Source organism: Pseudorasbora parva, chromosome 11 (assembly GCF_024679245.1).
Source record: "Pseudorasbora parva isolate DD20220531a chromosome 11, ASM2467924v1, whole genome shotgun sequence".
In the NCBI taxonomy this organism is placed as follows: Eukaryota; Metazoa; Chordata; class Actinopteri; order Cypriniformes; family Gobionidae; genus Pseudorasbora; species Pseudorasbora parva.
The window spans coordinates 11,320,260-11,344,068 of record NC_090182.1 but is presented as its reverse complement, the minus strand read 5'-3'; the positions used below and the strand labels follow the sequence as shown (position 1 = coordinate 11,344,068).

The window sequence follows — 23,809 nt, the reverse complement described above, 5'->3', positions numbered from 1 at the left end:
ATTATTTCCATTCACTCGCCCTTCTCCCTTCTGGGCTCTTTCCAAAGCCACGCCCCCAAAATACATGAACGGGCCTCACCGACCGCTAAGCTGGAAGACGCATTATTTACCTCAGACGAGCAGTGTGCATGTAGTGACATCATGTCAGAATCACATGTAATAAAAAAATCGAACTTTATCAGTATGAATTTAAACAAATAAGATGTCTTTTAGTACTCATTATCAAGCTAGAATGGTAAAGTTTAAAATATATTTTTGTTTGACTTAGTAACGAGCTAGTTATATTTATAAGGCAAAGAAAACGGGTAGCATCATGTTTTTTCAATAACATCAGTTATACTGTGATGAAGATGAATTTCGTGTAAGATTCATAACATATACTGTGTTTTGCATGTAAGAGTTTCCATGATGAAAGCATTGTTGATTAGCAGCAGCTAAAGCTAACTTAGTTCTAAAGAAAAGTTCCTGGATGCGGTGTACTGGCTTTTACACATGCATTTTGTTATCTAAAGTTAAATTTTGCGCAATTCAACACAACAGCGATCAACTTGAGCTAAGCATATTGAGTATTTATCATCTCTACTAATGGCTAAGTGTATAATATTGTAACTTTATGCTACGTAATGTTATGCTATATTAGGCAGCTTCATGTGCTCTTGATACATGCTTCATGAAAACATAAACCGAAAAAGTGTATAATCAAAATGAAAGATTACCTGTCCAGCAGAAATACAGCCAACAATGAGTTATTTTTCAGCCCCTTTAGGTCCCTCAGTTCTCGACATCGTTGGAAAGCCACACCCATATTTACTCGTGTTTGATTTCTTTGTTTATCCAAAGACTTTTTGTGCATTGCCTTTACATGTAGGCCTACTGTCTTCCTTTTTTTTGCATCGTTTGCCTTCGCTGACTGCAAAACCCGGCACCTTGCATTTTGAATGCTTTTGCTCTTCCTAGGGGTGCGGGCATCAAGCCTGCAGTCTCCCTCTCATTTACTGAAGCTTTCGCGCCTCGATCGCCCCCCCGGTGACCGGTCCCAGTATAGCCGCCCCTCTGTGTTTTCTAATGGACGCGAGGCAAACTAAATAATAAAATTACACTTCAAAAATTTTCCCCCAAAGTTAGTTTATGTCACTGAAGGCAGTTTTCATCAAGATGATTTCATTTCAGGTGTTCGTTTTAAAAATAAGTTTAGTTTGAGTTAGTTATTTGATGCTATTAAAACGGGGGGGTGACGTCATGATTGACAGCTGAGGTCGACGGCTTCTCTGAGTGAAGTTGTCACTGAGGCACTAACGGACTTTTTTCGAAATTTTTGGGAGCAGATTAGAGCTTTAGCTTTAATTTCTACATTTCCATAACTGTTTATTTCACACCAACATAATTAATTGTTCTGCGTCTGCGAGAGTGTGGGCGGGCTTTTGATATCGCGACTGTACTTCCTGCTCTACTTCCTGCGCTCTACTGCGCAACTCCGGTCCCGAAATCGCTACTGCGCAGACTCGGTCCCAAGATGTCCGCGCCGTGCAAGGCCACCTGAAAGCTTCAAATATGGCAAGCGGAAACGGATGATGTCGAGTCATCCATATTTTTTACGGTCTATGGCGGGAATGTGTGGGCAGAACCTGTGGCGAAAGCGATGGTTGCCATGGTAGCGAGAGAGAGTGACAGTCGCCCAAGCCAATCATTTGTTTCGTCCCAAACGAAAATAATGAGCTGTGTTTGTTGCAGATTAAAAAGTCTAGATTCACTTGATTTTTATACTCTCTTTTTCAGAGTACTTACATTTTAATTATGTATTGACATATAAAGAAAGTTTATAAAAATTTGGACAAAAGTGTTTTAGATCATTCCTACCCTACCTTTAAATATTACACTGTATAATCGAATGCGTTGTGTTGGAATTCGCACTGGTCTTTAGTCAACTGAAAGCCACGCCTTCTTTGATGTGATTGGCCATCGTTTTGACATTGGCGAGCGCTGTAGTCATCCTAGTACAACAAACAGAGCGGGGTGTATTGGTACCGTCTATGGTAATGGAGAGCAAAAAAGAAAAAAATGACTGACCCCAAAGTTTAGTTTACTCATCTGCTCACACCATTTTGTGCAGGGGAAGAATGTAATATTAGGTTTATGTTGAATAGAAAGTCATACAGGCTTGAAATTACATGATGTTGGCATGAGTAAATGATGGCAGAATTAAAAAATTTGGGTCAGAATGACTGACAGATTCTTCTCCGTTAAATGTGGGTAACTTCCCCTTAATGCTTTTCTCTCGCGATGGGACCGTGGGATGGCTTTGTTTCTGAGGGGGGAGTGTGTGGGCCCAAACACGCAATATTTCCTTCAGAAGCGTCTGTAGGTGGAAATTGGAATACAAAAGCATATGACTAAGTTTATATGCGCTTGGGGTCTAGATAAACTTCGTCTTCATTGAGAATTGCATAATCATGCAAATGCCTTAACATATGGGAAAGCGGCGTTTTGTAAAATTGGATAAGGGACTGAATAAAATGTTGCTGAGCTGTGCATGTTGCCGTAACATTGCATCAATGTCATTTAGCCATTTGTAACACAAATCAATAATGTACAAGTAGCTGTATATTCAGTCCATGTCAGCTTCACTCCGTATGTAGCCGTTCAATGTGCTGGGGCCGGTCCGCAGGGCGGGAAACATACGGGAGAATTCAGGGCATTCCATAACATGTCGGTCCTCTTCTGTTCTCTGAGAGAAAGTGCTGAGGTGCACGTTTCCACGGAAAGCAGATCACTCTAACAGGATTGCCTGTTCACTGGCCCCTTGTGTAATTTTGCAAATGTGTGTGTGCTGAAACTGCAGATCCACAGTCCTGAAGACGCGCGCTTGCATCGGTACGCACACTTACGCCAATGAACTGTGAGTGAAAGAGCTGACAGCGTGAACAGGGATGGTTTAATAATGATGGAGGTAAAATAAGGACAGAAGATGATACACGCAGCAGCCATATTCTCTGCGTTCTGCTCCAGAATGTGATCCTTCAAGAGCTTCACTCCTCTAATGAGCTGTCCACATGCTGACCTGAGGAGAAGGGCCGAGAGACAATACAAGTATCACATTGACACCGCTAGAGACCCCACGCACAATGTGATGAAGCCAAGCAGGACAGATTCCTATAACGACATCCTTTGTTGGTCCTGGAACCAAATTCCTATCAAACAATCAGGCCTAAGCCTATCATAGCCTGAATTTTGCAGCCAAATTCAGATGTGGGACATTCTTCTGTTTCTCTAACCATAAAGACTTTATTGCTTAGTTGTGATGTTCCTCAATTAAAAGTCACTTTGGGTTAAACATCTGCTGAATTAATTAATATGAATGTACACTACATGGTTCCAAAAGGTTTCATAGCGATACCATATAAAAACATTTTTGGTTCCCAAAGAACCTTACATTAAACATTTTAATAATATAAAGAACCTATGGAAAATTCTGAGCTGTGGAAAGGTTTCAAGGACGTTAATGGAACGATAGAGGCCATAACAATAGAAGTTTGGGGTTGCTAAAATTGTTTCATGTTTTTGAGAAAAGTCTCTTTGCTCACCAAGGCTGCATTTATTTAATTAAAAATATACAGTAAAACAGTATTAGTGGGAAATATTACAATTTAAAATAACTTTTCTATTTTAGTGAATACTTAAATGTAAATTATTCTTGTGATGTCAAAGCTGAATTTTTATGTTGTGAAATGTTGATTCAGAAATTATTCTAATATGCTGATTTGGTACTAAAGGAAAAAAAAAATATATATATATATATATATATATTATCAGTGTTGAAAACAGTTTTTGCTGCTTACTTTTTTCAGGATTCTTTTATGAATACCTCGTATCTATAGTTCCACAAAGATCTTTCCACCTTTCCATTGCACAAAATATTTTTTGGTGAAAAAAAAAATCTTCAGATTATTAAAAAGCTCCTCACACTAAGATAAAAATGCATCTTTTAAGAATTGTTCCATGAAAGGTTCTTTTGTGGAACCAAAAATGGTTCTTTAATGGCATTGCTATGAAACAAACAACCTTCTGGAAACTTGATTTTTAAGAGTTTATATAAAAATGAGTGAAATTATAAATGTCTTATATTCTATCAATTTAACTATTTACTTGAAAACAAAAAACTAAAACTTAGTGACCCCAAACTTTTGAATATGCAAAGACATTGTGTTGTCCAATGCTAAGATTATGCATAATGACACAAATGATGTTAATTCTAAGATGTGGGATTATTAACAGAAACATTGTCTTGCCATATTTTACACACTGTTCTCAGCAGACTTTTGCTGTCTAAACAGGTTTTATTTCATCGGATGTTGCAACTTTGATTACTATAGTTTTAACTTATGTTTTGTGCTGGCGTGTGCACGTGATGTCATTTTGGCAAAATTGCTGGGATTTCTAAACCAGTTTCCAAAGAGCCTTTTCATTGCATTTTTCCAAAAAGAGCGTTGGAAATTCTGACTTTCCGATCTGACTGACTGAAAAAAATATTGTTCTAGGACCAACAACATGGTGTGAGCCAGCATCATGCCCTTCTGGGATAAATAGTAATCAGTAACCACATATATATATACAAACTTGCTTTTGATGAACTCAGTTTGTATTTTAGCTTTAGCTTTTTTTTTCTTTACCTCCTTTTTGCCATTTTCTCTCCAACCTCATCTAACTGTTTTTGTAGATTCCTGTCTTCCCTTACCCTCACGTTTTGCCATTTCTCTCTTTTTTGTGTCTTGGCTGCTTATGTGCAGGAAAAACTCAAAGCTTCACATCAGCAGAGTGAGACTGGAGGATTCTGGGAACTACACCTGTTTGGCGGAGAACTCGCTGGGGAGAGAGAACGCCACCAGCTACGTCAGCGTCCAAAGCAGTAAGAGCTCCATTATTTCCCTCTTAGTTCCCTCTCATCGCAAACGGCGGAGAGTCACAGGAGACCAGTGCTTCTGCTCATCATGGGACAGATTCTTCTGTGTGCGCTGTATTGTTTCAGCAGATGTGCTTTGTAAGATGTCTGTACTCTGATATAGAACGCGCAGTGAGAGCACACTGGGCCTGTCTTTATGTTGCACTTATAGCTGTTCTTGTCGATCTCTTTCGCACTGATCAGATATGAAAGATACGATTTTATCTGATTTATTTCAGATTAATTTGATCTACTCTTTAATTATAATAATAAAACAAATGTTATTTGTATTGCACTTTACATTTGGAACAAATATCAAATTGCTACAGTTAAGATCATTTAAAAATGGCAAAATACTAATAGATTTAATAGCTAAAAGACATAAGCTCTCCCAAAAAAAAATGTTTTAAGTCCTTAGGAGCTTGAGGTGCCCTCAGATGGTCGGTCTTTAATCTAAAATAATCTTGAAAACAAACCGATGAGGGCGAAAATTTTATGATACCACTGTGAAAAATTATTTCAAAAATAAGTTACCTGGTTGCCTTCAAATTTTTAGTTTATTTAAATTAAACATTTGAGTTAATACAATGAACATTTTTGAGAATCGACAACCTTTATTCAAATATTATTAAAAGATTTTGTAAGCATATTGTGTTTTATTCGGATGACGCAGTTAGTGTTGTCACAATACCAAAATTATGACTTCGATACGATACCAGACTAAAATATCGATATATCGATACTAAATCGATACCACAGTAAAAAAAGAAAGAAAAAAAAGATAAAAAAGATAAGATGTTTAATATGACAACAGAACTTGTTATTATTCATTGTTATTTTGTACTAAAAATTCATGTGGCCAGCATGTTCCTTAGGGTTGGGCATCGTTTTGATTTGAGCAATTATTGATCAATTACTATTAAAATTCTCACAAATTTTTGTTATCTCAATGTATCTTTTAAAATGGGGTAATTGTGTTGCAATAGCTTACACACAGCACAAGAAAGCTTGATTTCGAATGGTAAATTGAATTTAAAAAGACGAGTAAACAGTAATAAAATAAGAACAAATAAACAGATTACAAACAATAGCACAAATAAATGCAATAGAATAGAAGATGCAAATTAAATAGACTGCTTTATTTTTTCAGGTAGGTCTAACATTCAGATAAGAAACTGAATAAAAAAAGTGCATAGTAATTACATTTAAAACAACATTGGATAATGTTCTTTGTAAAAAATTAAATAGCGTACAGACGAAACTATTAAAGTTACACAAGTTGATCAGTCAAGGGCAGTGTGATCGTTTGTCTTTTTGTAGTTTAAATAACAAATGACTCCCCTTTAAGACTAACGGACGCATGGATCCTAAACACTGTTCCTGTTACTCGTTCTTCCTGAACTGTTTGCGACTGTGTTTACGTTAATACTCTTCCAGATGTGCACTGATAATTCTTTGAGTGTAATTGACCAATAAATGTTTGCACTTGTATCATGTCAGAGGCGGCTTTATTACGGTAGGCTATGTGTGTGCGCTTCAGATGTGAGCACGAAATCTGCGGGGATTAGTAGAATTAATTCATGTGCAATCCCGCGCGAAATTCAGACCGATCACACACTAACACTAACACACTGTCATGAGGAAAAAGTCCAGCAGAACACGCGTTCGCCGTGCTCAGAGGTTAACCGGGCTGAGTGAGAATATGCCGGTGTGTGTCAACTCGCTTTCGGTCGGAGAGGAGAGCGCAGCTGGTATCGATACTGTAAAAACTGAGAATCGTATCGTTTCAGATATTCCAGTATCGATACATATCGAAATATCAATATTTTTGACAACACTAGACGCAGTAAAACATGGCAAGTTGTGCTATTTTCATGATTTATTTAATTTTTAATGTGGTTCAAATTCAATAGTATTTTGAGTTTCTATTTATTCAACTAATTTCCTTAATTGTATCAACTCAAATTAAAAATTTCAATAAACTCAAACTTTTAAGGCAACCAGGTTACTTACATTTGTAAGTTAAACCAACACAAAAAATGTACAGTGTAGGAATCAGAATAGAAACAAGATCAATACAATTCTTTACAATTTCCATCCGCAGTGTTCATGATTTTACTGTTGTAACAAAAATGCGACTATGTGAGTTTAATGTCTCTGGGAATAATTAACTCAAAAGGGATTCAATATTCAATATTCATGAATTTATGAATATAATTTGCTAGTCGTTCATTACGTATTAACATTTTCCGATAGGGAAAAATGTTTAATTAAATACAAGTAACCCTTTAAGGAATTGCTTGAAATTATCCTACTAAGTTTGTCCTGCAAATTAGTTATAGACTTTCAAATCAATTCTTAATAAGGGATTACTGCTTTACGAGCGCATAAGAAACATTAACTTTACTGATTAGGACAAAATCAATATTTCAAATGGTCGTACAAGTTACTTTACTAGAATAGTAGCATAAGCAGTTAGGTAACGTTAGATCGTAAGTTTCATTGACTTCGTGTATGTGGGAGAACAACAGACTCAACTCATTAAATGTCTTTTGAAAGTTTAATAAACACAGACTAAAAATAACACTACAATTCACACAGAAAGTACACACTAAATATGCATCAAGAGAGTAGAAATATAGATAGTAAACGAAAGAATATGGTACATAAACGAAAATAATGAATAGACTAAAATTAGAGAGAGAGAGAGAGAGAGAGAGAGACAGAGAGAGGCAGCTTCACTTCAGTTCATCACACAGAGATCTCACGGAGTTAACTTGTCCCAACGGGAAAATAACACGACCCTCTTAACAGCAGTTTGGATTTTAGAAATAAGAATACTTGCTTTAGTTTTGGCTTCTCGCGTGTGTGCATGTGTTCCGAGTTCAAATGTCCTGCGTGTCCAGCGGTTCTTTCCGAGGTCGGTTTGGAGCGGCGGGTCTCTTGAAGTGTGCTGAATTCTTCTCTCTGAAGAATGCCCTCGGGGGCTGGAAAGCAGATGGCAGATTGCCCTGCGGCGTTTGATGCGATGCAAAAGCGAAGAAAGGAAGAAGAGCGCAAAGAAATGTTTCCACTTGTCTTTTAAGACAATTAATCCCCACCCCTTCTGGGTTAGTTTACCCAATCCAGAGGGTGAATTCTGAGCGGGAAAAATTCTCTTTGTCTCGGTTTACGACCTGCTTTGCATGTTTATGAGGTGTCGTAAAGGGTGTCGATTTTGTACAGTTTTACTCCCAAATTTGCTAAACATATTAATGATACATTTCATAATCCCATTTTGTGCATCGTTGATTAAGGCAAAAGAAATAGCAATATTTAGATATCAAACACGTTATGGCTGGGAGATATTAAAGCAGAGATACATTCTTACACGGGAATACAAGCATTTAAAATGAACTTACATTGTTTATACATCATGATTAGGTTGGTATGACCTAAGGAGCATGCATACACACAAAGGTATATCGTATACAGTCTAGAATAGTCTTAATTAAAGCTTCATAAGGAAAGTGTGTGTGTTTTTGTGGTTCTGTGTGTATTGGAAGAGTCTTCGGAGTCTCTCTGTCTGGGAGAATGTGAGGGGGGGGAACAGGGTTCAAGTCATGTGACCAGGTAATCTGATTGTGTTTTCAAAGTTCTCCAAAGAGGCGGCCTGTCTTATTTCAATTCGGCCACAAACCTGTCGAAGATGTCACTTGTCGTTGGCATCAGGCCCCTAATTTATATGCGGCTAAAAGCTATCTACCCTAAACATCAGAAATTGACTCATCTTTGATCCTGATGTGAAAGAGACCACAGACTCTACACTGTCATGATGCTGGAGTTTGTGAGTACTGCAAGGTGGTTGCTAAGGTATTGTGGTTGGTAGCTAGGGGGGTTGCTAGGTGGTTACTAGGGTGGTTGTTTAGTTTCTCGTTTAGTGGCCCAAGTCAAAACCCTTCTATGATATGGCTCAAGTCCTTCAGTGTACGTCTATAGGATTGTTTTGCCTGTTTTATCGTCCATTATGTCATAGGATAGCACACAGCCGCATGATTTGCGGCAGCGTTCAGGGACTAGTTGCATAAATATAGCCGCTAAAGTTAAGACTTTGTCTTCAGAACTAGTCTGTCCAGTTAATCTGAGCAGTTAGTTAGGGCTAATCACTCTTACTCTTTGGATTCAGATGGCCAGTTTAAAGAAAAAAATTAGATGACTAAACTGTAAGACTAGTCTAAGCATTTTATGCAACTTGCCCCTGGTCTGTTTTGTGAGTTTTGGTGTTTTTGTGGATAACACATCTCTCTCATCTGCTGTTTTACTTACTGATCTCCCCACCTGCTTCAGTCTCTGGAGTATATCACATCAGCTGGAGGCGTTTGATGTGTGTGTGTGTGTGTGTGTGTGTGTGTGTGTGTGTGTGTGTGTGTGTGTGTGTGTGTGTGTGTGTGTGTGTGTGTGTGTGTGTGTGACTAATGCAAGCTCCATTCAGCCCATCTTAAGGCCAGTAATGGTTGAGTGGTTTGAGATATAGGGTCTTTCTCTCTCTCTCAACTTTGTCCTCCAGCTCTCCACCAAACACTTCCATTATCTGATGTGTCAGCAGAGTCTCATGGACACAAAGAATGGCCAGATGACCAAGAGAATGAATGCAATTGTAGAATAATTTAATGAATGAGTGAGTTGAGTGAAAGAACTTGTAGAGTAAATTAGATTTTTATCAAAATAAAACAATTGTATTATTATTAATTTATAGTCATATCGATATATAATCACTATTGATTGTCCAATTTCACAAAAAAAAAATCACAATTATATTTCCCCCAAAATTGTGTAACCCTAGAATAAATCAATTCTGAATTAATATGATTAATTTAATTCATGTATATATGATTGAGTAGATAAAAGAGTGAATGAACAAATTACCTGAATGAATCAAAGATTCACATGATCATTTGAAGGAAATTAACAAATTAATAGTATTAATAATGTAATAAACTAACTCTTTATGTTTGCAATGAGCTAATGCTAAAAAAAAATGTAATCGTAAAATTTTAAAATTTAAATAATTAAAAAAAAAAAATCTGAAGAAAACATGTCATGTGACCGACATTAGAGAAGAATGAACATGCAAATATATTGTTAAATTATTGAAATATGAACTAAACATTTCGGAGGTACTTTAAGAACATTATAAGGATGCTTGACTTGCAAAAACGTGTGGGAATCCCTGAATTAACTGAATGAATGCAAGCTCTTTATTGGGGTTTTTTCCCCCAATGATCCAATGAATAATAAATAGTTTAATTAATAAAATGGGAGGATATCTGGGTCTGCATATTTAAATCGCTGTGTATGTGTGTGTGTGTGTGTGTGTGTGTGTGTGTATGTGTGTTCCTGTGTTCGGAGAGATAATTGGCATATTTAATAATCTGAGATCTATTATGTAGTTAAGTCACTGTGAAAGGTAAAAAGGTCCTTTCAGAATGTGTGTGGGAGAGATAAAGAGAAAGTGTGTTTACATGTTCTGTATGCATGTGTATTAGAGAGTTTATAAGTGAGGAAATGTTTTGTCACCGCGTGTGTGTGTGTGTACAGTGGATTGCTGCAGATAACTCTGTGCTTAATGAAGATAAACTGTGTCATTTTGGCAGATTCTGCACTCCAGGAACAGCAAGCATTTCAGTCTATAAGTGCACAGATTTCAGCTATATATAACAGCGCAGACACCTGAGAGACAAAGAGAAAGAGAGGGAGAGATGCTCTAGTGGCCATATGGAGGGTCACCGGGGTAGTATCTATGCAGTATTTGAGAGAATAGAGTAAAGGTGTGTGTCTTAAAACAGGACAACAACTGCGCAGGCTAAAGCAGAACGTCCTTGAAGACGGGTCATTTGGGAGGAGTGTGTGTTTACATCTTTGTGTATATGTTTGTGTGTGACGTGAGACCCAGCTGGACTCTGGCCTCTGAATTCTTCAGCTCCAATGCCAAGAGCCTGTCAGATACAAGAGCCAAGTATACTTAACGCACAATACACACACACACACACAGCACTAACCATAATTGACCCTGTTTGTGCTCTTAAAGTAACATTGCAACTAAAGATAAAAATACTGTTGTGTACTCCCCCTCATGTTATTCCAAATGTGTACAAATATTGTGTAAGGAAAATTTTGAATGTTAACGTTACAGTAAAGACATTTATATCTAGTTTAGTCGTGAAACTCTGAGGGCATTGCTGAAGGTTCTTCACATCCAATCTGCAATCACATCATTCCTGCATGATGAAATGAGATTGCTTGCTCAACATTTTAACAGTCTGGTTCATTGTTTGCTGTAAGCTAGTCCTGCAGTGTGCCATCAGAGTTCCTCTGAAACCCTCCACCTCACCCAACTCCACCTGCCTAGATCTGCTACAGGATTTTTGTATGTCTATTCATGCAGCAGTAGCATGTGTGACCTGTATTGGTAAAATGAGTTGCAATAAGCAAATTTGCAAAGGATTTGTTGGAATCAGACACAAAAAAAAAACTTAGCTTTACCTGTTTTAAGAAAAATCAAGTTAAAGTTTTCTAAAGGTTTCAAAACAAAATCACCTATAGCAACCATACCTTAAAATCCAAGTGAAAACCAAATATCTATAGAAAAAAAATATATATAAAATATATTTATATATATATATAATCTTTTCCCCCATAATACCACAATTGTTAAATTAACATTTAATGAAACCGATAGCTAAGCTTATATATATATATATATAAGCCGCAGGGGCGGCAGTGGCTCAGTGGTTCATGTAGGTTGTCTACAAACCAGAAGGTAGGTGGTTCAGTCCCCGGTTCCACCTGACCAAGTGTCGAAGTGTCCATGAGCAAGACACCTAACCCCAGCTGCTCCCGACGAGCTTGATGGCGCCTTACATGGCTGACATCGCCGTCGGTGGATGAATGGGTTAATGTGAGGCAAAATGTAAAGCGCTTTGGATAAAAGCGCTATATAAATGCAGTCCATATATAAATGCAGTCCATATATATATATATATATATATATATATATATATATATTAGGGCCGGGACTTTAACGCGTTAATTAATTACGCAAAAAAATAAATAATTCAATTTAACCACACTTATTTTTGCACCGCGGAACGTTTTTCAATGAATGAGTTTCGACGGACCAATTATACTGGAACACCAACTAGCGCTCCGGAGGCAAGGGGGTAATCTAGCGCTCGGAAAGCGTTCCACCCCTAGGGTCCCACCCCTGCCATTGCTAACCAAGCCATCACCTGCAGTTAGCATCCCATTGACTGCCATTCATTTTTGAGTCACTTTGACAGTGAATAACTTTACATCTGAGACGTTTAAAGACTCCATCGGTCCATTGTTTATTTCTAAAGAAACACGACAATGTATAAACGGCTCCATTACCTTGTATCTTACACTATCGCCCAGCAGAAGCTGTTTTTGTAAAAAATAGGCTAACGATTGCGTCATAACCAACGCGACCCTGTCGCACAGTTAAGAAATTACCGTATAGACCTGAGGAGAAGCTCGCAGGCAATCTTTTACTGTCTATGAGACAGTCGGGGGGACGTGGAGACATAAAGTCTGATAAAGTCAAGGGGGAAGAATGGGGAGAAGCCCATAGAGAGCCAAAAGCAACGGGAGAAAATATTTAAACAACGTGATTCAGCTTTCTCTTTCCACATCTACTAGAAGACCCACAGCTGTCAGACAGGTTGCTCACGTCACATCTACGTCGTCAAGCTCAGTCTGAGCATGCGCAGTTCGCTCAGCCATCAGGAAGTGAGTGCCCCTAGGTTGACTTCATTCTTTCGCCGTTGACGTCAATGGGATCGCTCGGTCCATTTCTTTTACCGTCTATGTCCGGAGGTGATTCTTTTTTTCCCAGGATGGTAGGGGAAGGTTCCGCCTTTTTCGTCTATGATTGGCTAGAAGGGCTCTCCTTGGATTGGTTATATATCTCACGTTCATGGTAGGCTGTCAGCTAGTCTGTTTTGATCGTCTTTACAACAGAAACGATCAAAGTCAATCCAACATACTAAGAAAAGCACATATCCGTGTCTTCAGATTTATATTTCAAGTCCACAATTTCATTGGCAATTTTATAGAAGAGACCAATTTCATAGAAGAGACACAGTATGATACAAATATGACAGATTTTATTTATTGTGAACCTAACATTGCATAAACTTGCTAGTAATAGACAATTTAGTGCATGTTAAACATAGTAATTGTGTGTGTGTGTGTGTGTGTGTGTGTGTGTGTGTGTGTGTGTGTGTGTGTGTGTGTGTGTGTGTGTGTGTGTGTGTGTGTGTGTGTGTGTGGGCATGTTTTGTGTGACATATGAGGACACAAATGTGTACGACATGGGTATAACAGGTTTTACAAGGAGAGGATGAAATATGAGGACATTGGCCATGTCCCCACTTTCTAAATGCTTATAAATCATATATAGGATGATTTTTTTTTTTGTTGAGAAAGTAAAAATGCAGAATGTTTCCTGTGATGGGTAGGGTTAGGGACAGGGGCAGTGTTAGGGGATAGAAAATACGGTTATGTCACAAAAACAAACGTGTGTGTGTAGGCTATGTGATTGACTTCGTTTACTTCTGTTTTAAAGGGGCGGTGAAATGCTGTTTCATGCATACTGAGCTTTTTACACTGTTAAAGACTTGGATTCCCATCCTAACCATAGACAAAGTTTCAAAAACTAATGTTGGACGTTTGATGGAGTATTTCTGTGTCAAAAATACTCCTTCCGGTTGCTCACAAGTTTCGGCGAGTTTTTTTCGAGTATGGGTCGACTTGACGTTAATAGAACGGAAGGTCCTTGTATGGGCCGTACGGGCTCTTCTCCCGGTAGGGTGCGCGCGCTCGTGACTAGAGCACGCCGTAAACAGTCTCTCAGATGCAGATCCAGTCGTCCGTGAACACTTATGTGGCGCCGCGCTTCTCTTTATTCCTATGGGTGATTCCTATGGGGAGCAGTCCCAGCAATAAAGGTTCGGTCCTGCTTTGGAAGCAGCCGGTGAGTTAAACTGCTTCAAATGTCTCTGCTTTTGGCTACGGACAAGTAAACATCAGTAAACGACACGATCGCGTGCTTCGTCATTCAAATGCGCTAACGGTTACTCCATTGTTGTTCTGTATAACGTTACAGTATTCTGACGTGCAAAACCGTTTTGCTTGCTACTTCTAAGGTCTAGTCGCATACAATAGTCCATAAACCGAATCATGTCCTCATACACTGCGAGTAAAGACACAGAAATGTGGAGAGGCCACTAAATACAGTAACTTACATACCACAGAGACGGACGTCCTGCTGTTGCCGTTTCTCCTGTTCAATTTATTTCTCCCTCAGATTTGATTCTGGATCATTATCTGTATTAGCGGAGATAGCCATGGGTTTCTCCACGCTTGAGGACGTCACCGCTTTGCGCGCTTGTCATTCTTTAGCTCCGCCCACACGATACGCCTCCAGCCGCTCGGTTTTTTCCGGAAAGACTCAGTACAGCCCATATTTCTTTTATAAATATAATAAAACTAAAGACTTTTCGGAGATATGAAGGATGCAATACTACTCTATAGGTACTCAAGATTGACATGAGATTGACTGAAACTAAGTGTTTCACCCCCCCTTTAAAGACGATCAAAAAAGACTAGCTTACAGCCTGCCAAGAGATGTATAACCAATCAGAGGAGAGCCCTTCTAGCCAATCATAGACGAAAAAGGCGGTACCTTCCCCTACCATCCTGGGAAAAAAAATATCGCGCGCCGGAGTCACGACAACAACAAACCATGGGTGCGTCTCAATCAGCTCCCTAGTTCAGTAGTCAGGGCACTGATCAGGGAGTCAGCCCATTGACTTATGTCCTGATCAGTGCCCTGACTAGTGAACTAGGGAGCTGATTGAGATGCAGGGCATGAGTGAACATGAACGAAGAAGCTGATGAGACTGCTTTGCTTGGCCCCGTGGATGGGAAATTTTGTTTTAAAAAACGAAAGAATGGAAGCGTCGTCAAGAGCAGGGTTATGTGCAAGCTATACAACAAGGAGTTAGCGTATCACCGCAGCACATCGAGCCTCAAATATCACAAATATGCTTTTGCTAAACTTAATGGCAAACATTGCGCTGGTCTGTTGGACTGAAATAAATAAACAATATTTTGTTGATTAAGCTTATGTATTCAGTCATTATTCAATGGTATACTAAAAATACATGTGAAAAATTACTTCTCATTGTTCTCAGGTCAAATATTTATATGCAATTAAAATGCGATTAATTAATTACAAAGCCTCTTCCCTAACAGTTAACTAAACATTTACATAAAACATAACAGATAATATTTGTGTGGAATACCCGCCAAGACAGCTATTTTGAAATACTGTAATTCTGTGTGTATATCAGTTCATATAGGCCTACTAGAAATTCTGTCTAAGAGTCAGATAAACAAAAAATATCACACCCTAACATTCACTACATCCAATCTAAGTGAAAATGAAATTAGTAGCAGTGAGTAGTGAACACACACTGCAAACCATGGACACACACACTTGGAGCAGTGGACTGTTGTGTTCGAGCCTGCAACCTTCATGTTACCAGTTGGACTCTAACCTTCAGGCCATGACTGTCCCCTAACTGGTCTTGATGGATAAAATGTGCCATACTACATTATTCTGCAGTGAATCTTTTATTGAACTAAAAAAAAAAAGGAAATAAAATGCATTGCATATTCCTTGTCATGCTTTTTACACATATCTATATGAAGGAGCACATCTCACAAAGGCACATGGACACAGGTCATATTAAATTGATAATTCTGGATTCAGTGTTAATGTTGAGATAACTGAGAAACGAGTCCACCTTCCAGAGCTCGGTACTGCTGCCTTTAACTTAATAAGGTCTGATGCAAACACAGACATAAAACACACTCCTGCGCACACTGCTCTTTCTCCACCCCTGCTCAGGCGGCTGTCATCCTCGAGCATACGAGCATGCTGCTTACTGCATACTGCACTGTATGTACTGTATTCTGTCTACGGTTTTTTTTTTTATTATTTGTGAAAAAAGTATGCTGTGCGCAACAATTAATGGTGCATCCTGGTGCCATGTGTTCCCCAGTTAAGCAACGTACAATCATCGAGCCATCCACGTGATGTAAAAGAAGATTCATCAATTCATCAGACAGGCCACCTTCTTCCATTCGCACCGTGGTCCAGTTCTGAAGCTCACTGATGAAGCTTTCGACGGTGGACAGGGGTCAGCATGGGCACCCTGACCAGTCTGCTATGCAGCCCCATACGCAACAAATTGATGCACTGTGTATTCTGACACCTTTCTATCAGAGCCAGCTTTAACTTCTTGAGCAATTTGAGCTCATCTGTTTGATCGGACCACACAGGCCAGCCTTCGCTCTCCACGTGCATCATTGAGCCTTGGCTGGCCAGACCCTGTTACGGTTCACCACAGTTTCTTCCTTGGACCACTTTTGATAGACCCCTCAAATCCTTACCAATTTCCCCTGCTTCTAACACATCAAATTGAAGGAAATAATATAATAAATCCGACCCACTAACAGGTTCCGTGATGAAGAAATAATCAGTTATTCATATCACCGGTTGGTCATAGTGTTATACTTGATCTATATATGTTATATGTGAGTGTGTATATATACATATATATATATATATATATATATATATATATATATATATATATATATATATATATATATATATATATATATATATATATATATATATATATAAAATGAATACATGTAAATCTAAATTTGTGTATTTTATATGCATACAAAAAATGTGCATATGCAACTGAACAATATACTCACTGCATAGCACTTTCTTTCAGCAATACTTTGTAGTCCGAACCCTCTTTTTTAACCCATGGTTTTCTCTCTCTTTTCCGTCTGTAGCTCTCCTTCCCGATAATCTGTCTCCTTCAAATCCCCCATTCCTCCACTTCCATTCACTCCGCTCTTCATTAGCCTGTCTCTCCATCCGTTCTGCTCCCCCCACCCACCTCCCGCCGCATGCTGTTCTGCGGCGTGTGCATGTGTGTGTTTCTGCGTGCATGTGATCGCTCTCGTGGTGGACATGTCTGTGAATGCCATCTGAATGGGTAGTGCCTGTAAGTGGTTCGATGTCATTGATCGGCGCTTGGTTGAGTAGAGTGGATCAGCAGCCCCGTACAGGCCCCCCGTGTGACTTACGGCCTTCCCCACGACCCCACTTGCTGGGGCGTGAATCATGTTCCCCTGCCTGTCCGCATCCATCCATCGGCTCAGAGCCAAGGCTAATGGAGCTAATATCCTGCCGCACCAGGATGGACTACGGGACAGAGGGAAATATGTGCAGTCTTTAAAAGCCTCTCCCTGGATCTATTTAAAGTGGAGAACAGATGCACTGCCAGTGCAGCACCTGATCAACATTATTGTCTTTCAGTCATGATTGGATAAACTCACCATCTCCCCCCTGTGGAGAAAGACATATGCTGTTATTATGGTACACAAACAAACACAGTCAAATACTGCAGAAAACTATCTATCTATCTATCTATCTATCTATCTATCTATCTATCTATCTATCTATCTATCTATCTATCTATCTATCTATCTATCTATCTATCTATCTATCTATCTATCTATCTATCTATCTATCTATCTATCTATCTATCTATCTATCTATCTATCTATCTATCTATCTATCTATCTATCTATCTATCTATCTATCTATCTATCTATCTATCTATCAATCAATCATTGGTCTGTCTGACTTTTTAAAAAATGTAACTGATTTAAATGTGAATTTATTTTAGTTGTACTTTATCACATTTAAATTTACATTGCAATTCTGCATCCTGTTTGCTGCCTCAATTCAAATTCAGGAACTGATAAAACATTCTGAATTCAGTTCTTAATGGCTCATGGTTGGAGCAGGCAAGTGCCACTTATACCTCTTCAGAAAATGTACAAATCTATTTCTCCTGTTGTAATGCTTCACTGTGCATGTTCAATTCAATGAATATAATATAATATATATATATATATATATATATATATATATATATATATATATATTTTTTTTTTTTTTTTGTTGTTGTTGTTGTTGTTGTCTTAATCGATTGCCATTTGTGATTGAGGATCTGTCAAATAGATTAAAGTAGTGGATTTAAAGCAGCACCAGGTAACTTTTCAACCTTCATAATATATTTTCAAGACTCTTGTGATGATACATCGACTTACAATAGGTTGAATGACACGTCTGCCATAGCTTGATGGGGTCTGTATCGTTTTTAATTGTACTTTTAAACTTCGGGTTTGGGGTAGTAACCCGAGAAAAAAAAGAACTACAAAATGCGACTGCTTTACGGCATATACGTCACTTCCACCAACACCCACACTTCCTTAAATTCGGACGTGCAAGCCCAACTTTGTTCGTCGGATAATATAGTCATGTCCATGTCCTTCATCCTATGTAGCTGGGATGAAGAGATTTCACACGCGACGCCAGAAGAACACCTGCATGTGAACTCCTCCTGCAGTGTTCAGGGTTTATTAGTGCTGCACCAACCCGCGGCGCCGCTTTTATGAAGTTATTTGGCCCGCACCGTACCACTGTATATATTTTTACAACCCGCCCCGCACCCGCGCATTACTAGTTCAGGGCTATCAGGGTTGTCATGTCAACAAATGCACGCGCGATGACATCCCCTGTTGTAGGATGACAGAGCTTACGACAGTAGTTGAGGACATTATTTTTTTCCCAACTGTAGGGGGACCCCGAGAGCAAAAGTTACCAAGTGCTGCTTTAAATATGAACATTTAAGGGCCAGATTTACTAACAGCGTGTGCAAGAGCAAACCTTTGATTGACCTTAAAAAACTATTGTCAGGACACGCAGTGAAAAATTAGCAATGAAAAGACGTGGACACAGATATTTTCGAGGCTGACCTTATTACATATGCATTTGTAGGAGTTTCCCTTTCAAAAGCAAAATTTATGTGAGGTTGAGTATTTAAATGAATCAAGCAATATTTTGCTAAGGTTTGTGCTAGTTAGTTCAATGGGATCCATGCTATATTATATAATGTAAAAAAAAAAAAACAATGTGGTTGGCATGGATGTGATATTCGCTGGGAGGAGGCACCACAGAGAACAGACAGTGCTGATAGAATGGAGAACATTTCTCCACTCGGGTTCATTTATTTAGAACAGGGCTATTCAAATCTTACCCTGGAGGGCCAATGCGGTGCAGAGTTTAGCTCCAACCTTAATCAAACACACCTGAACTTGCTAATCAATCTCTTCAAGATCATTAGAAAATCACAGGTGGGTGTGTTTGATCAGGGTTGGAGCTAAACTCTGCACCGCATTGGCCCTCCAGGGTAAGATTTGAATAGCCCTTATTTAGAATGTCAGAAGAAGACGTTATCTAAACATATCATTTGCCAAGTTATGTCATTTTTAATTTGCTGCGCCTGTGTTGTTAGTAGATTACCCACACCTGATTATCATAGACTTTGCTTGTTTGCTACCCTACGCTAATTTACACTGCTCTAGACTGAGTTGGTCATATGGAAATTAACTGGATGAGTCTGTGTTCTTTAATTTGCTCAGTGTCAGTTACACCTCAAGAACTTTCAATTCCCATCAGTGTTTTTATAGGATTGCTGTCTCACGCTAGTTTGCCCTGTATAGTAAATCTTGCCCTATAGTGTATTCCTCAATGCTTGGAATGGGTAGATCGGAACTTCAATATTATACAATGTATCTCCAAACATCGTCCTCTGAATTGATTGAGGCACAAAGGGGGGACTGACCGCTTTGTGTGTCTTACAAGAAACAGTTTCAGGCTAGTAACATATCGGCACAATAGTACACATGCTGTCACTGCAGAGAAGAGAACATATGCTTGAGACAGATGTAAGGTTGAATGTTAGAGGCGATATCGTTCTGCTCCCCTCCATTTCCTGCTGGAGTGATGTGTGACCTTTAGAGACACGGGCTATTGTGCTCTGAGACATACAGTATCTCCTTCTCACTTTATGCCTCTCTCTCTCTCTCTCTCTCTCTCTCTCTCTCTCTCTCTCTCTCTCTCTCTCTCTCTCTCTCTCTCTCTCTCTCTCTCTCTCTCTCTCTCTCTCTCTCTCTCTCTCTCTCTCTCTCTCTCTCCTGCTGTTTGTGTGTGCATGTTGAGGAGTTAATTAGCGCATTATGAAATGGCAGAGCTCAGGTGGTGGGCTGTCCAGTACTAGATCACTCAATGTGGTCTCACTGAAGTGTTGTCTGTCTGCTATATACCTCACATCAGTTACTTCACATAATTACATCCATGTATTGTATTAGGGCTGGTTTACACTTGGCATTAACATACAACCTGTATCTGGATGTTGTCCAAATACACATTGAAAAGACAAGTGTAAACGTGTTTGTGATAGGAACGCTATCCTCTCAGTATGTCCTGGTACAGAGGTAGCCGAGGACCCATTGTGACTCGAATCTCAGTGTAATGTAATTGCAATCTAGCCATCGTATCTGCATTCACAAGTTCGACGTCACAACATCATGGAAATCGCTGCACGTAGCTTGGTGCTTTTGTGAGACAATTGAAGAGTAGAATGCATATATAGATGAATGTTTGCTTTTGCATCCAGAAATTGCACACCCATTCATTGTCTGCAAAGAATCAATTCGGACCTAAATATCTCTTTTTTTACCTTTTCAATCATTGCATCGATGCAATGTATTATTATTTGCCTCCTCCTCTTCGTTTTGAAGGATTTGAAACGTGTAGCCCCGTCCTGATTGGCTGATGATTCGATCTGTTTGATCAGATCACTGTGATTTTTGAGATAAATATAATGTTTCCTTTTCATTTTGTTTACATTTTCTTTATTATGTGAAGCCTGTGTAACACTCTCAGGATCCAGAGCAAAAGCAAAATAACTGATCATCATAACTGATAATAAGAAGTTTTGATTGTATTGAATATTTGCTGAATAGTTTGCGTACTGTTAGTTTGCATGCTGTTGATGAAGAATAGTGACAAAACTTGCTGGTTTATAAACAGGCCGGCTTATGTAATAAAACTACATTAACCATGATTCTAAGAGGCAGCGTAATGTGCTTTCTTGGCTTTTTATTTCGTCACAGTAGCCCTAGTCTCAGCCTCAGACATGATGCCCATTAACCGTTGGTTGAATGTCTGATGTATATGTGACACTTTTCTGGAAACACTTCAAAGTCGTCATCTGATAATATCTGATTCTACAGGAATTCTACATCACTCATTCTACATTCAAACAGATGCCATGATCCTCATTTTTAAATTAGAATTGCTAAAAGAACAAGTAACCATTTATTACCAGAAATAATAGCCATTCTGATGGGGAAGTAAGAACAGTCATTTGCTCAGACTCAGACACTATAATATCTAGACTCCGTATTGGCCACACAGCTCTAAATCGTTCATTGTTTATTTTAAAAAACATGAATCAGGCTATTGCTATTAATGTGGTTTACCAAAGACTGTGGAGCATGTGCTATTAAATTGTGTAGCATATGAAAGAGAACAAATTCGATTAATAGAAGAATTAAGTTATTTAAAGGGGGGGTGAAATGCTGTTTCATGCATACTGAGCTTTTTACACTGTTAAAGACTTGGATTCCCATCCTAAACATAGACAAAGTTTCAAAAACTAAGTTGGATGTTTGATGGAGTATTTCTGTGTCAAAAATACTCTTTCCGGTTTCTCACAAGTTTCGGGGAGTTTTTTTGTATGGGTATGGAGTATGGGTCCGCTTGACGTCGATAGAGCGGAAGGTCCTTGTATGGGCCGTACGGGCTCTTCTCCCGGAAGGGTAAACGCACGTGTGAACAAAGCGAGAGAGAAAATGCAAAGCGCCCATAAACACTGCTCTCAGCTGCAGATCCACTCGTCCCTGCAACACTTCTGATGCGCCGCGTTCCACTTTATTCCTATGGGTGACGTCAAGCGACTTCAACGCGTCCGCAGAGCAAGCGTTTTGCTTGCTACGGTGAAGGTTTAGTCACTTACAATAGTCCATAAACCGAATCATGTCCTCATAAACTGCGAGTAAACACACACAAATGTTGACAGGTCACTAAATACAGTACATACCACAGAGACGGACGTCCTGCTGCTGCTGTTTCTCCTGTTCAATTTATTTCATTCTCCGGATTTGATTCTGGATCATATCTGTATTAGTTGAATCTGATTGATAGCCATGGTTTATTAGAGTAACGTTTTCTTCTTCGTGCTTGAGGACGTCACCGCTTTGTGCGCGCTCGTCATTCTTTAGCTCCGCCCACACGATACGCCTCCAGTCACTCCAGCCCATATTTCTTTTATAAATATAATAAAACTAAAGACTTTTCGGTGATATGAAGGATGCAATACTACTCTATAGGTACTCAAGATTGACATGAGATTGACTGAAACTGAGTGTTTAAAGTGTGACACTTGAGACAATACTAAAGAATGCTTTAGCATAAAGTCTATCATGCAGTTGTAAATTATTTGAAAGCTATAGGTTTAATAAATCGGATTTAAAGTAAAATTGTAAAGAATATACTCCCCGCCCCCCATCTAGCTAGTTAGTTGGTTGTCACTAATATCTCTCATGCTCCATATTCCATACCGCTATTAAAAGTAAAAGAAGAGCGACAACAACAAACGCTGTGATGCCAAACTCCCTCGTTGAAGAAAAACGCTGTTGTGTTTACAACTGTGACAAAAAACTCTTACAGGATCAACCTAACACTGGATTTTCAAAAGTATGTGAAGTTCACAGCTCCATTGTTGCAGTAAACGTGCGCAACATTATTGAATGAAAAATGTATTAGATGCACCGGGTCTGTTATCGACTTTACACTTTCACGCCCCTAAACATGATGTGGAACAAAACAAACTGTGATTGGTTGAGTTACATGTCAGTCAAAGTCCTTTTGGGCGGTCCTTGACCAATGAAAGCTGCAAAGAAGTCCAGACCTTCTGTCGTAAATCTGGTGATGCGAGACTAGTAGCCCCTAAAAATAGAAATGCTTGAGAAGATTCTTTCTCTGTTTTTCTGTATTATATTTTGACATTATTATCACTGACAAACTCACAAGGAAGAAAGATTTTGAGATCATTATTTTGAGTTATGTGCACACGAATGACCAAACAAACATGTTTACCATTGAGAAACTATATGAAACTAGTTGTAACATCAAATATGATAGAGGACAACTCAAAATTTGTTAAGTAGGATCATATCCTATCAGGTGCATTTGCCTAACTCTCTGCATAAGCTGTGAGTTGCCAGATTTACTGTGATGTGAAGTTAAAACTGTGCACATCAGATCAGATGCGTGACTGGAGTGACTTTTTGGCACTAGAACATTTTGTTGGCTTACTTTGACATTACTAATTAGTACACAGGAGGAAAGAAACACTACGGCTGTGGGACTAATACACAAGAACACCCTCTGCTTGCTTACACACACACATTCACACACAGGCACTGTGCCCAGGTGGAAGTGCAATAAAAGCAGGTACTGTGTGTGAATCTCATATTAAAGTGTATCTTTGCGAATTTTCAACCTGCTTTGAAATTGTTACAATGTCAGTAGTATATGTAAATGAACAATGCTTACTCTTTCTCCTTGTCACCTGAACTAAGGAATTCAGAAATTCAGCAAAAGTCCGCCGGATGATGCAAAAAAACATCTTTTGACAGCCTCAGGGCTTTTGTGAAAACTACAGAATTATACTTCTGCTTTTTTGTATCCCCACCCACGGACAGTCAGATCAACAGAGGGTTATTAACTGAACAGTTATTGTA

The 23,809-nt window shown here is 38.9% G+C and overlaps 1 protein-coding gene across 4 annotated transcripts in view; it reads left to right on the top strand.

The window, feature by feature from the left end:
* nrg2b (neuregulin 2b) overlaps window positions 1-23,809 on the top strand; it is a 104,549-nt gene that overhangs the window by 45,382 nt on the left and 35,358 nt on the right. For all 4 annotated transcript variants that reach the window (XM_067457040.1, XM_067457038.1, XM_067457037.1 and 1 more), the window contains exon 3: window positions 4,785-4,903. In XM_067457040.1, coding sequence (XP_067313141.1) covers window positions 4,785-4,903 — 119 coding nt within the window. The remainder of the gene's footprint in view (window positions 1-4,784; window positions 4,904-23,809) is intronic.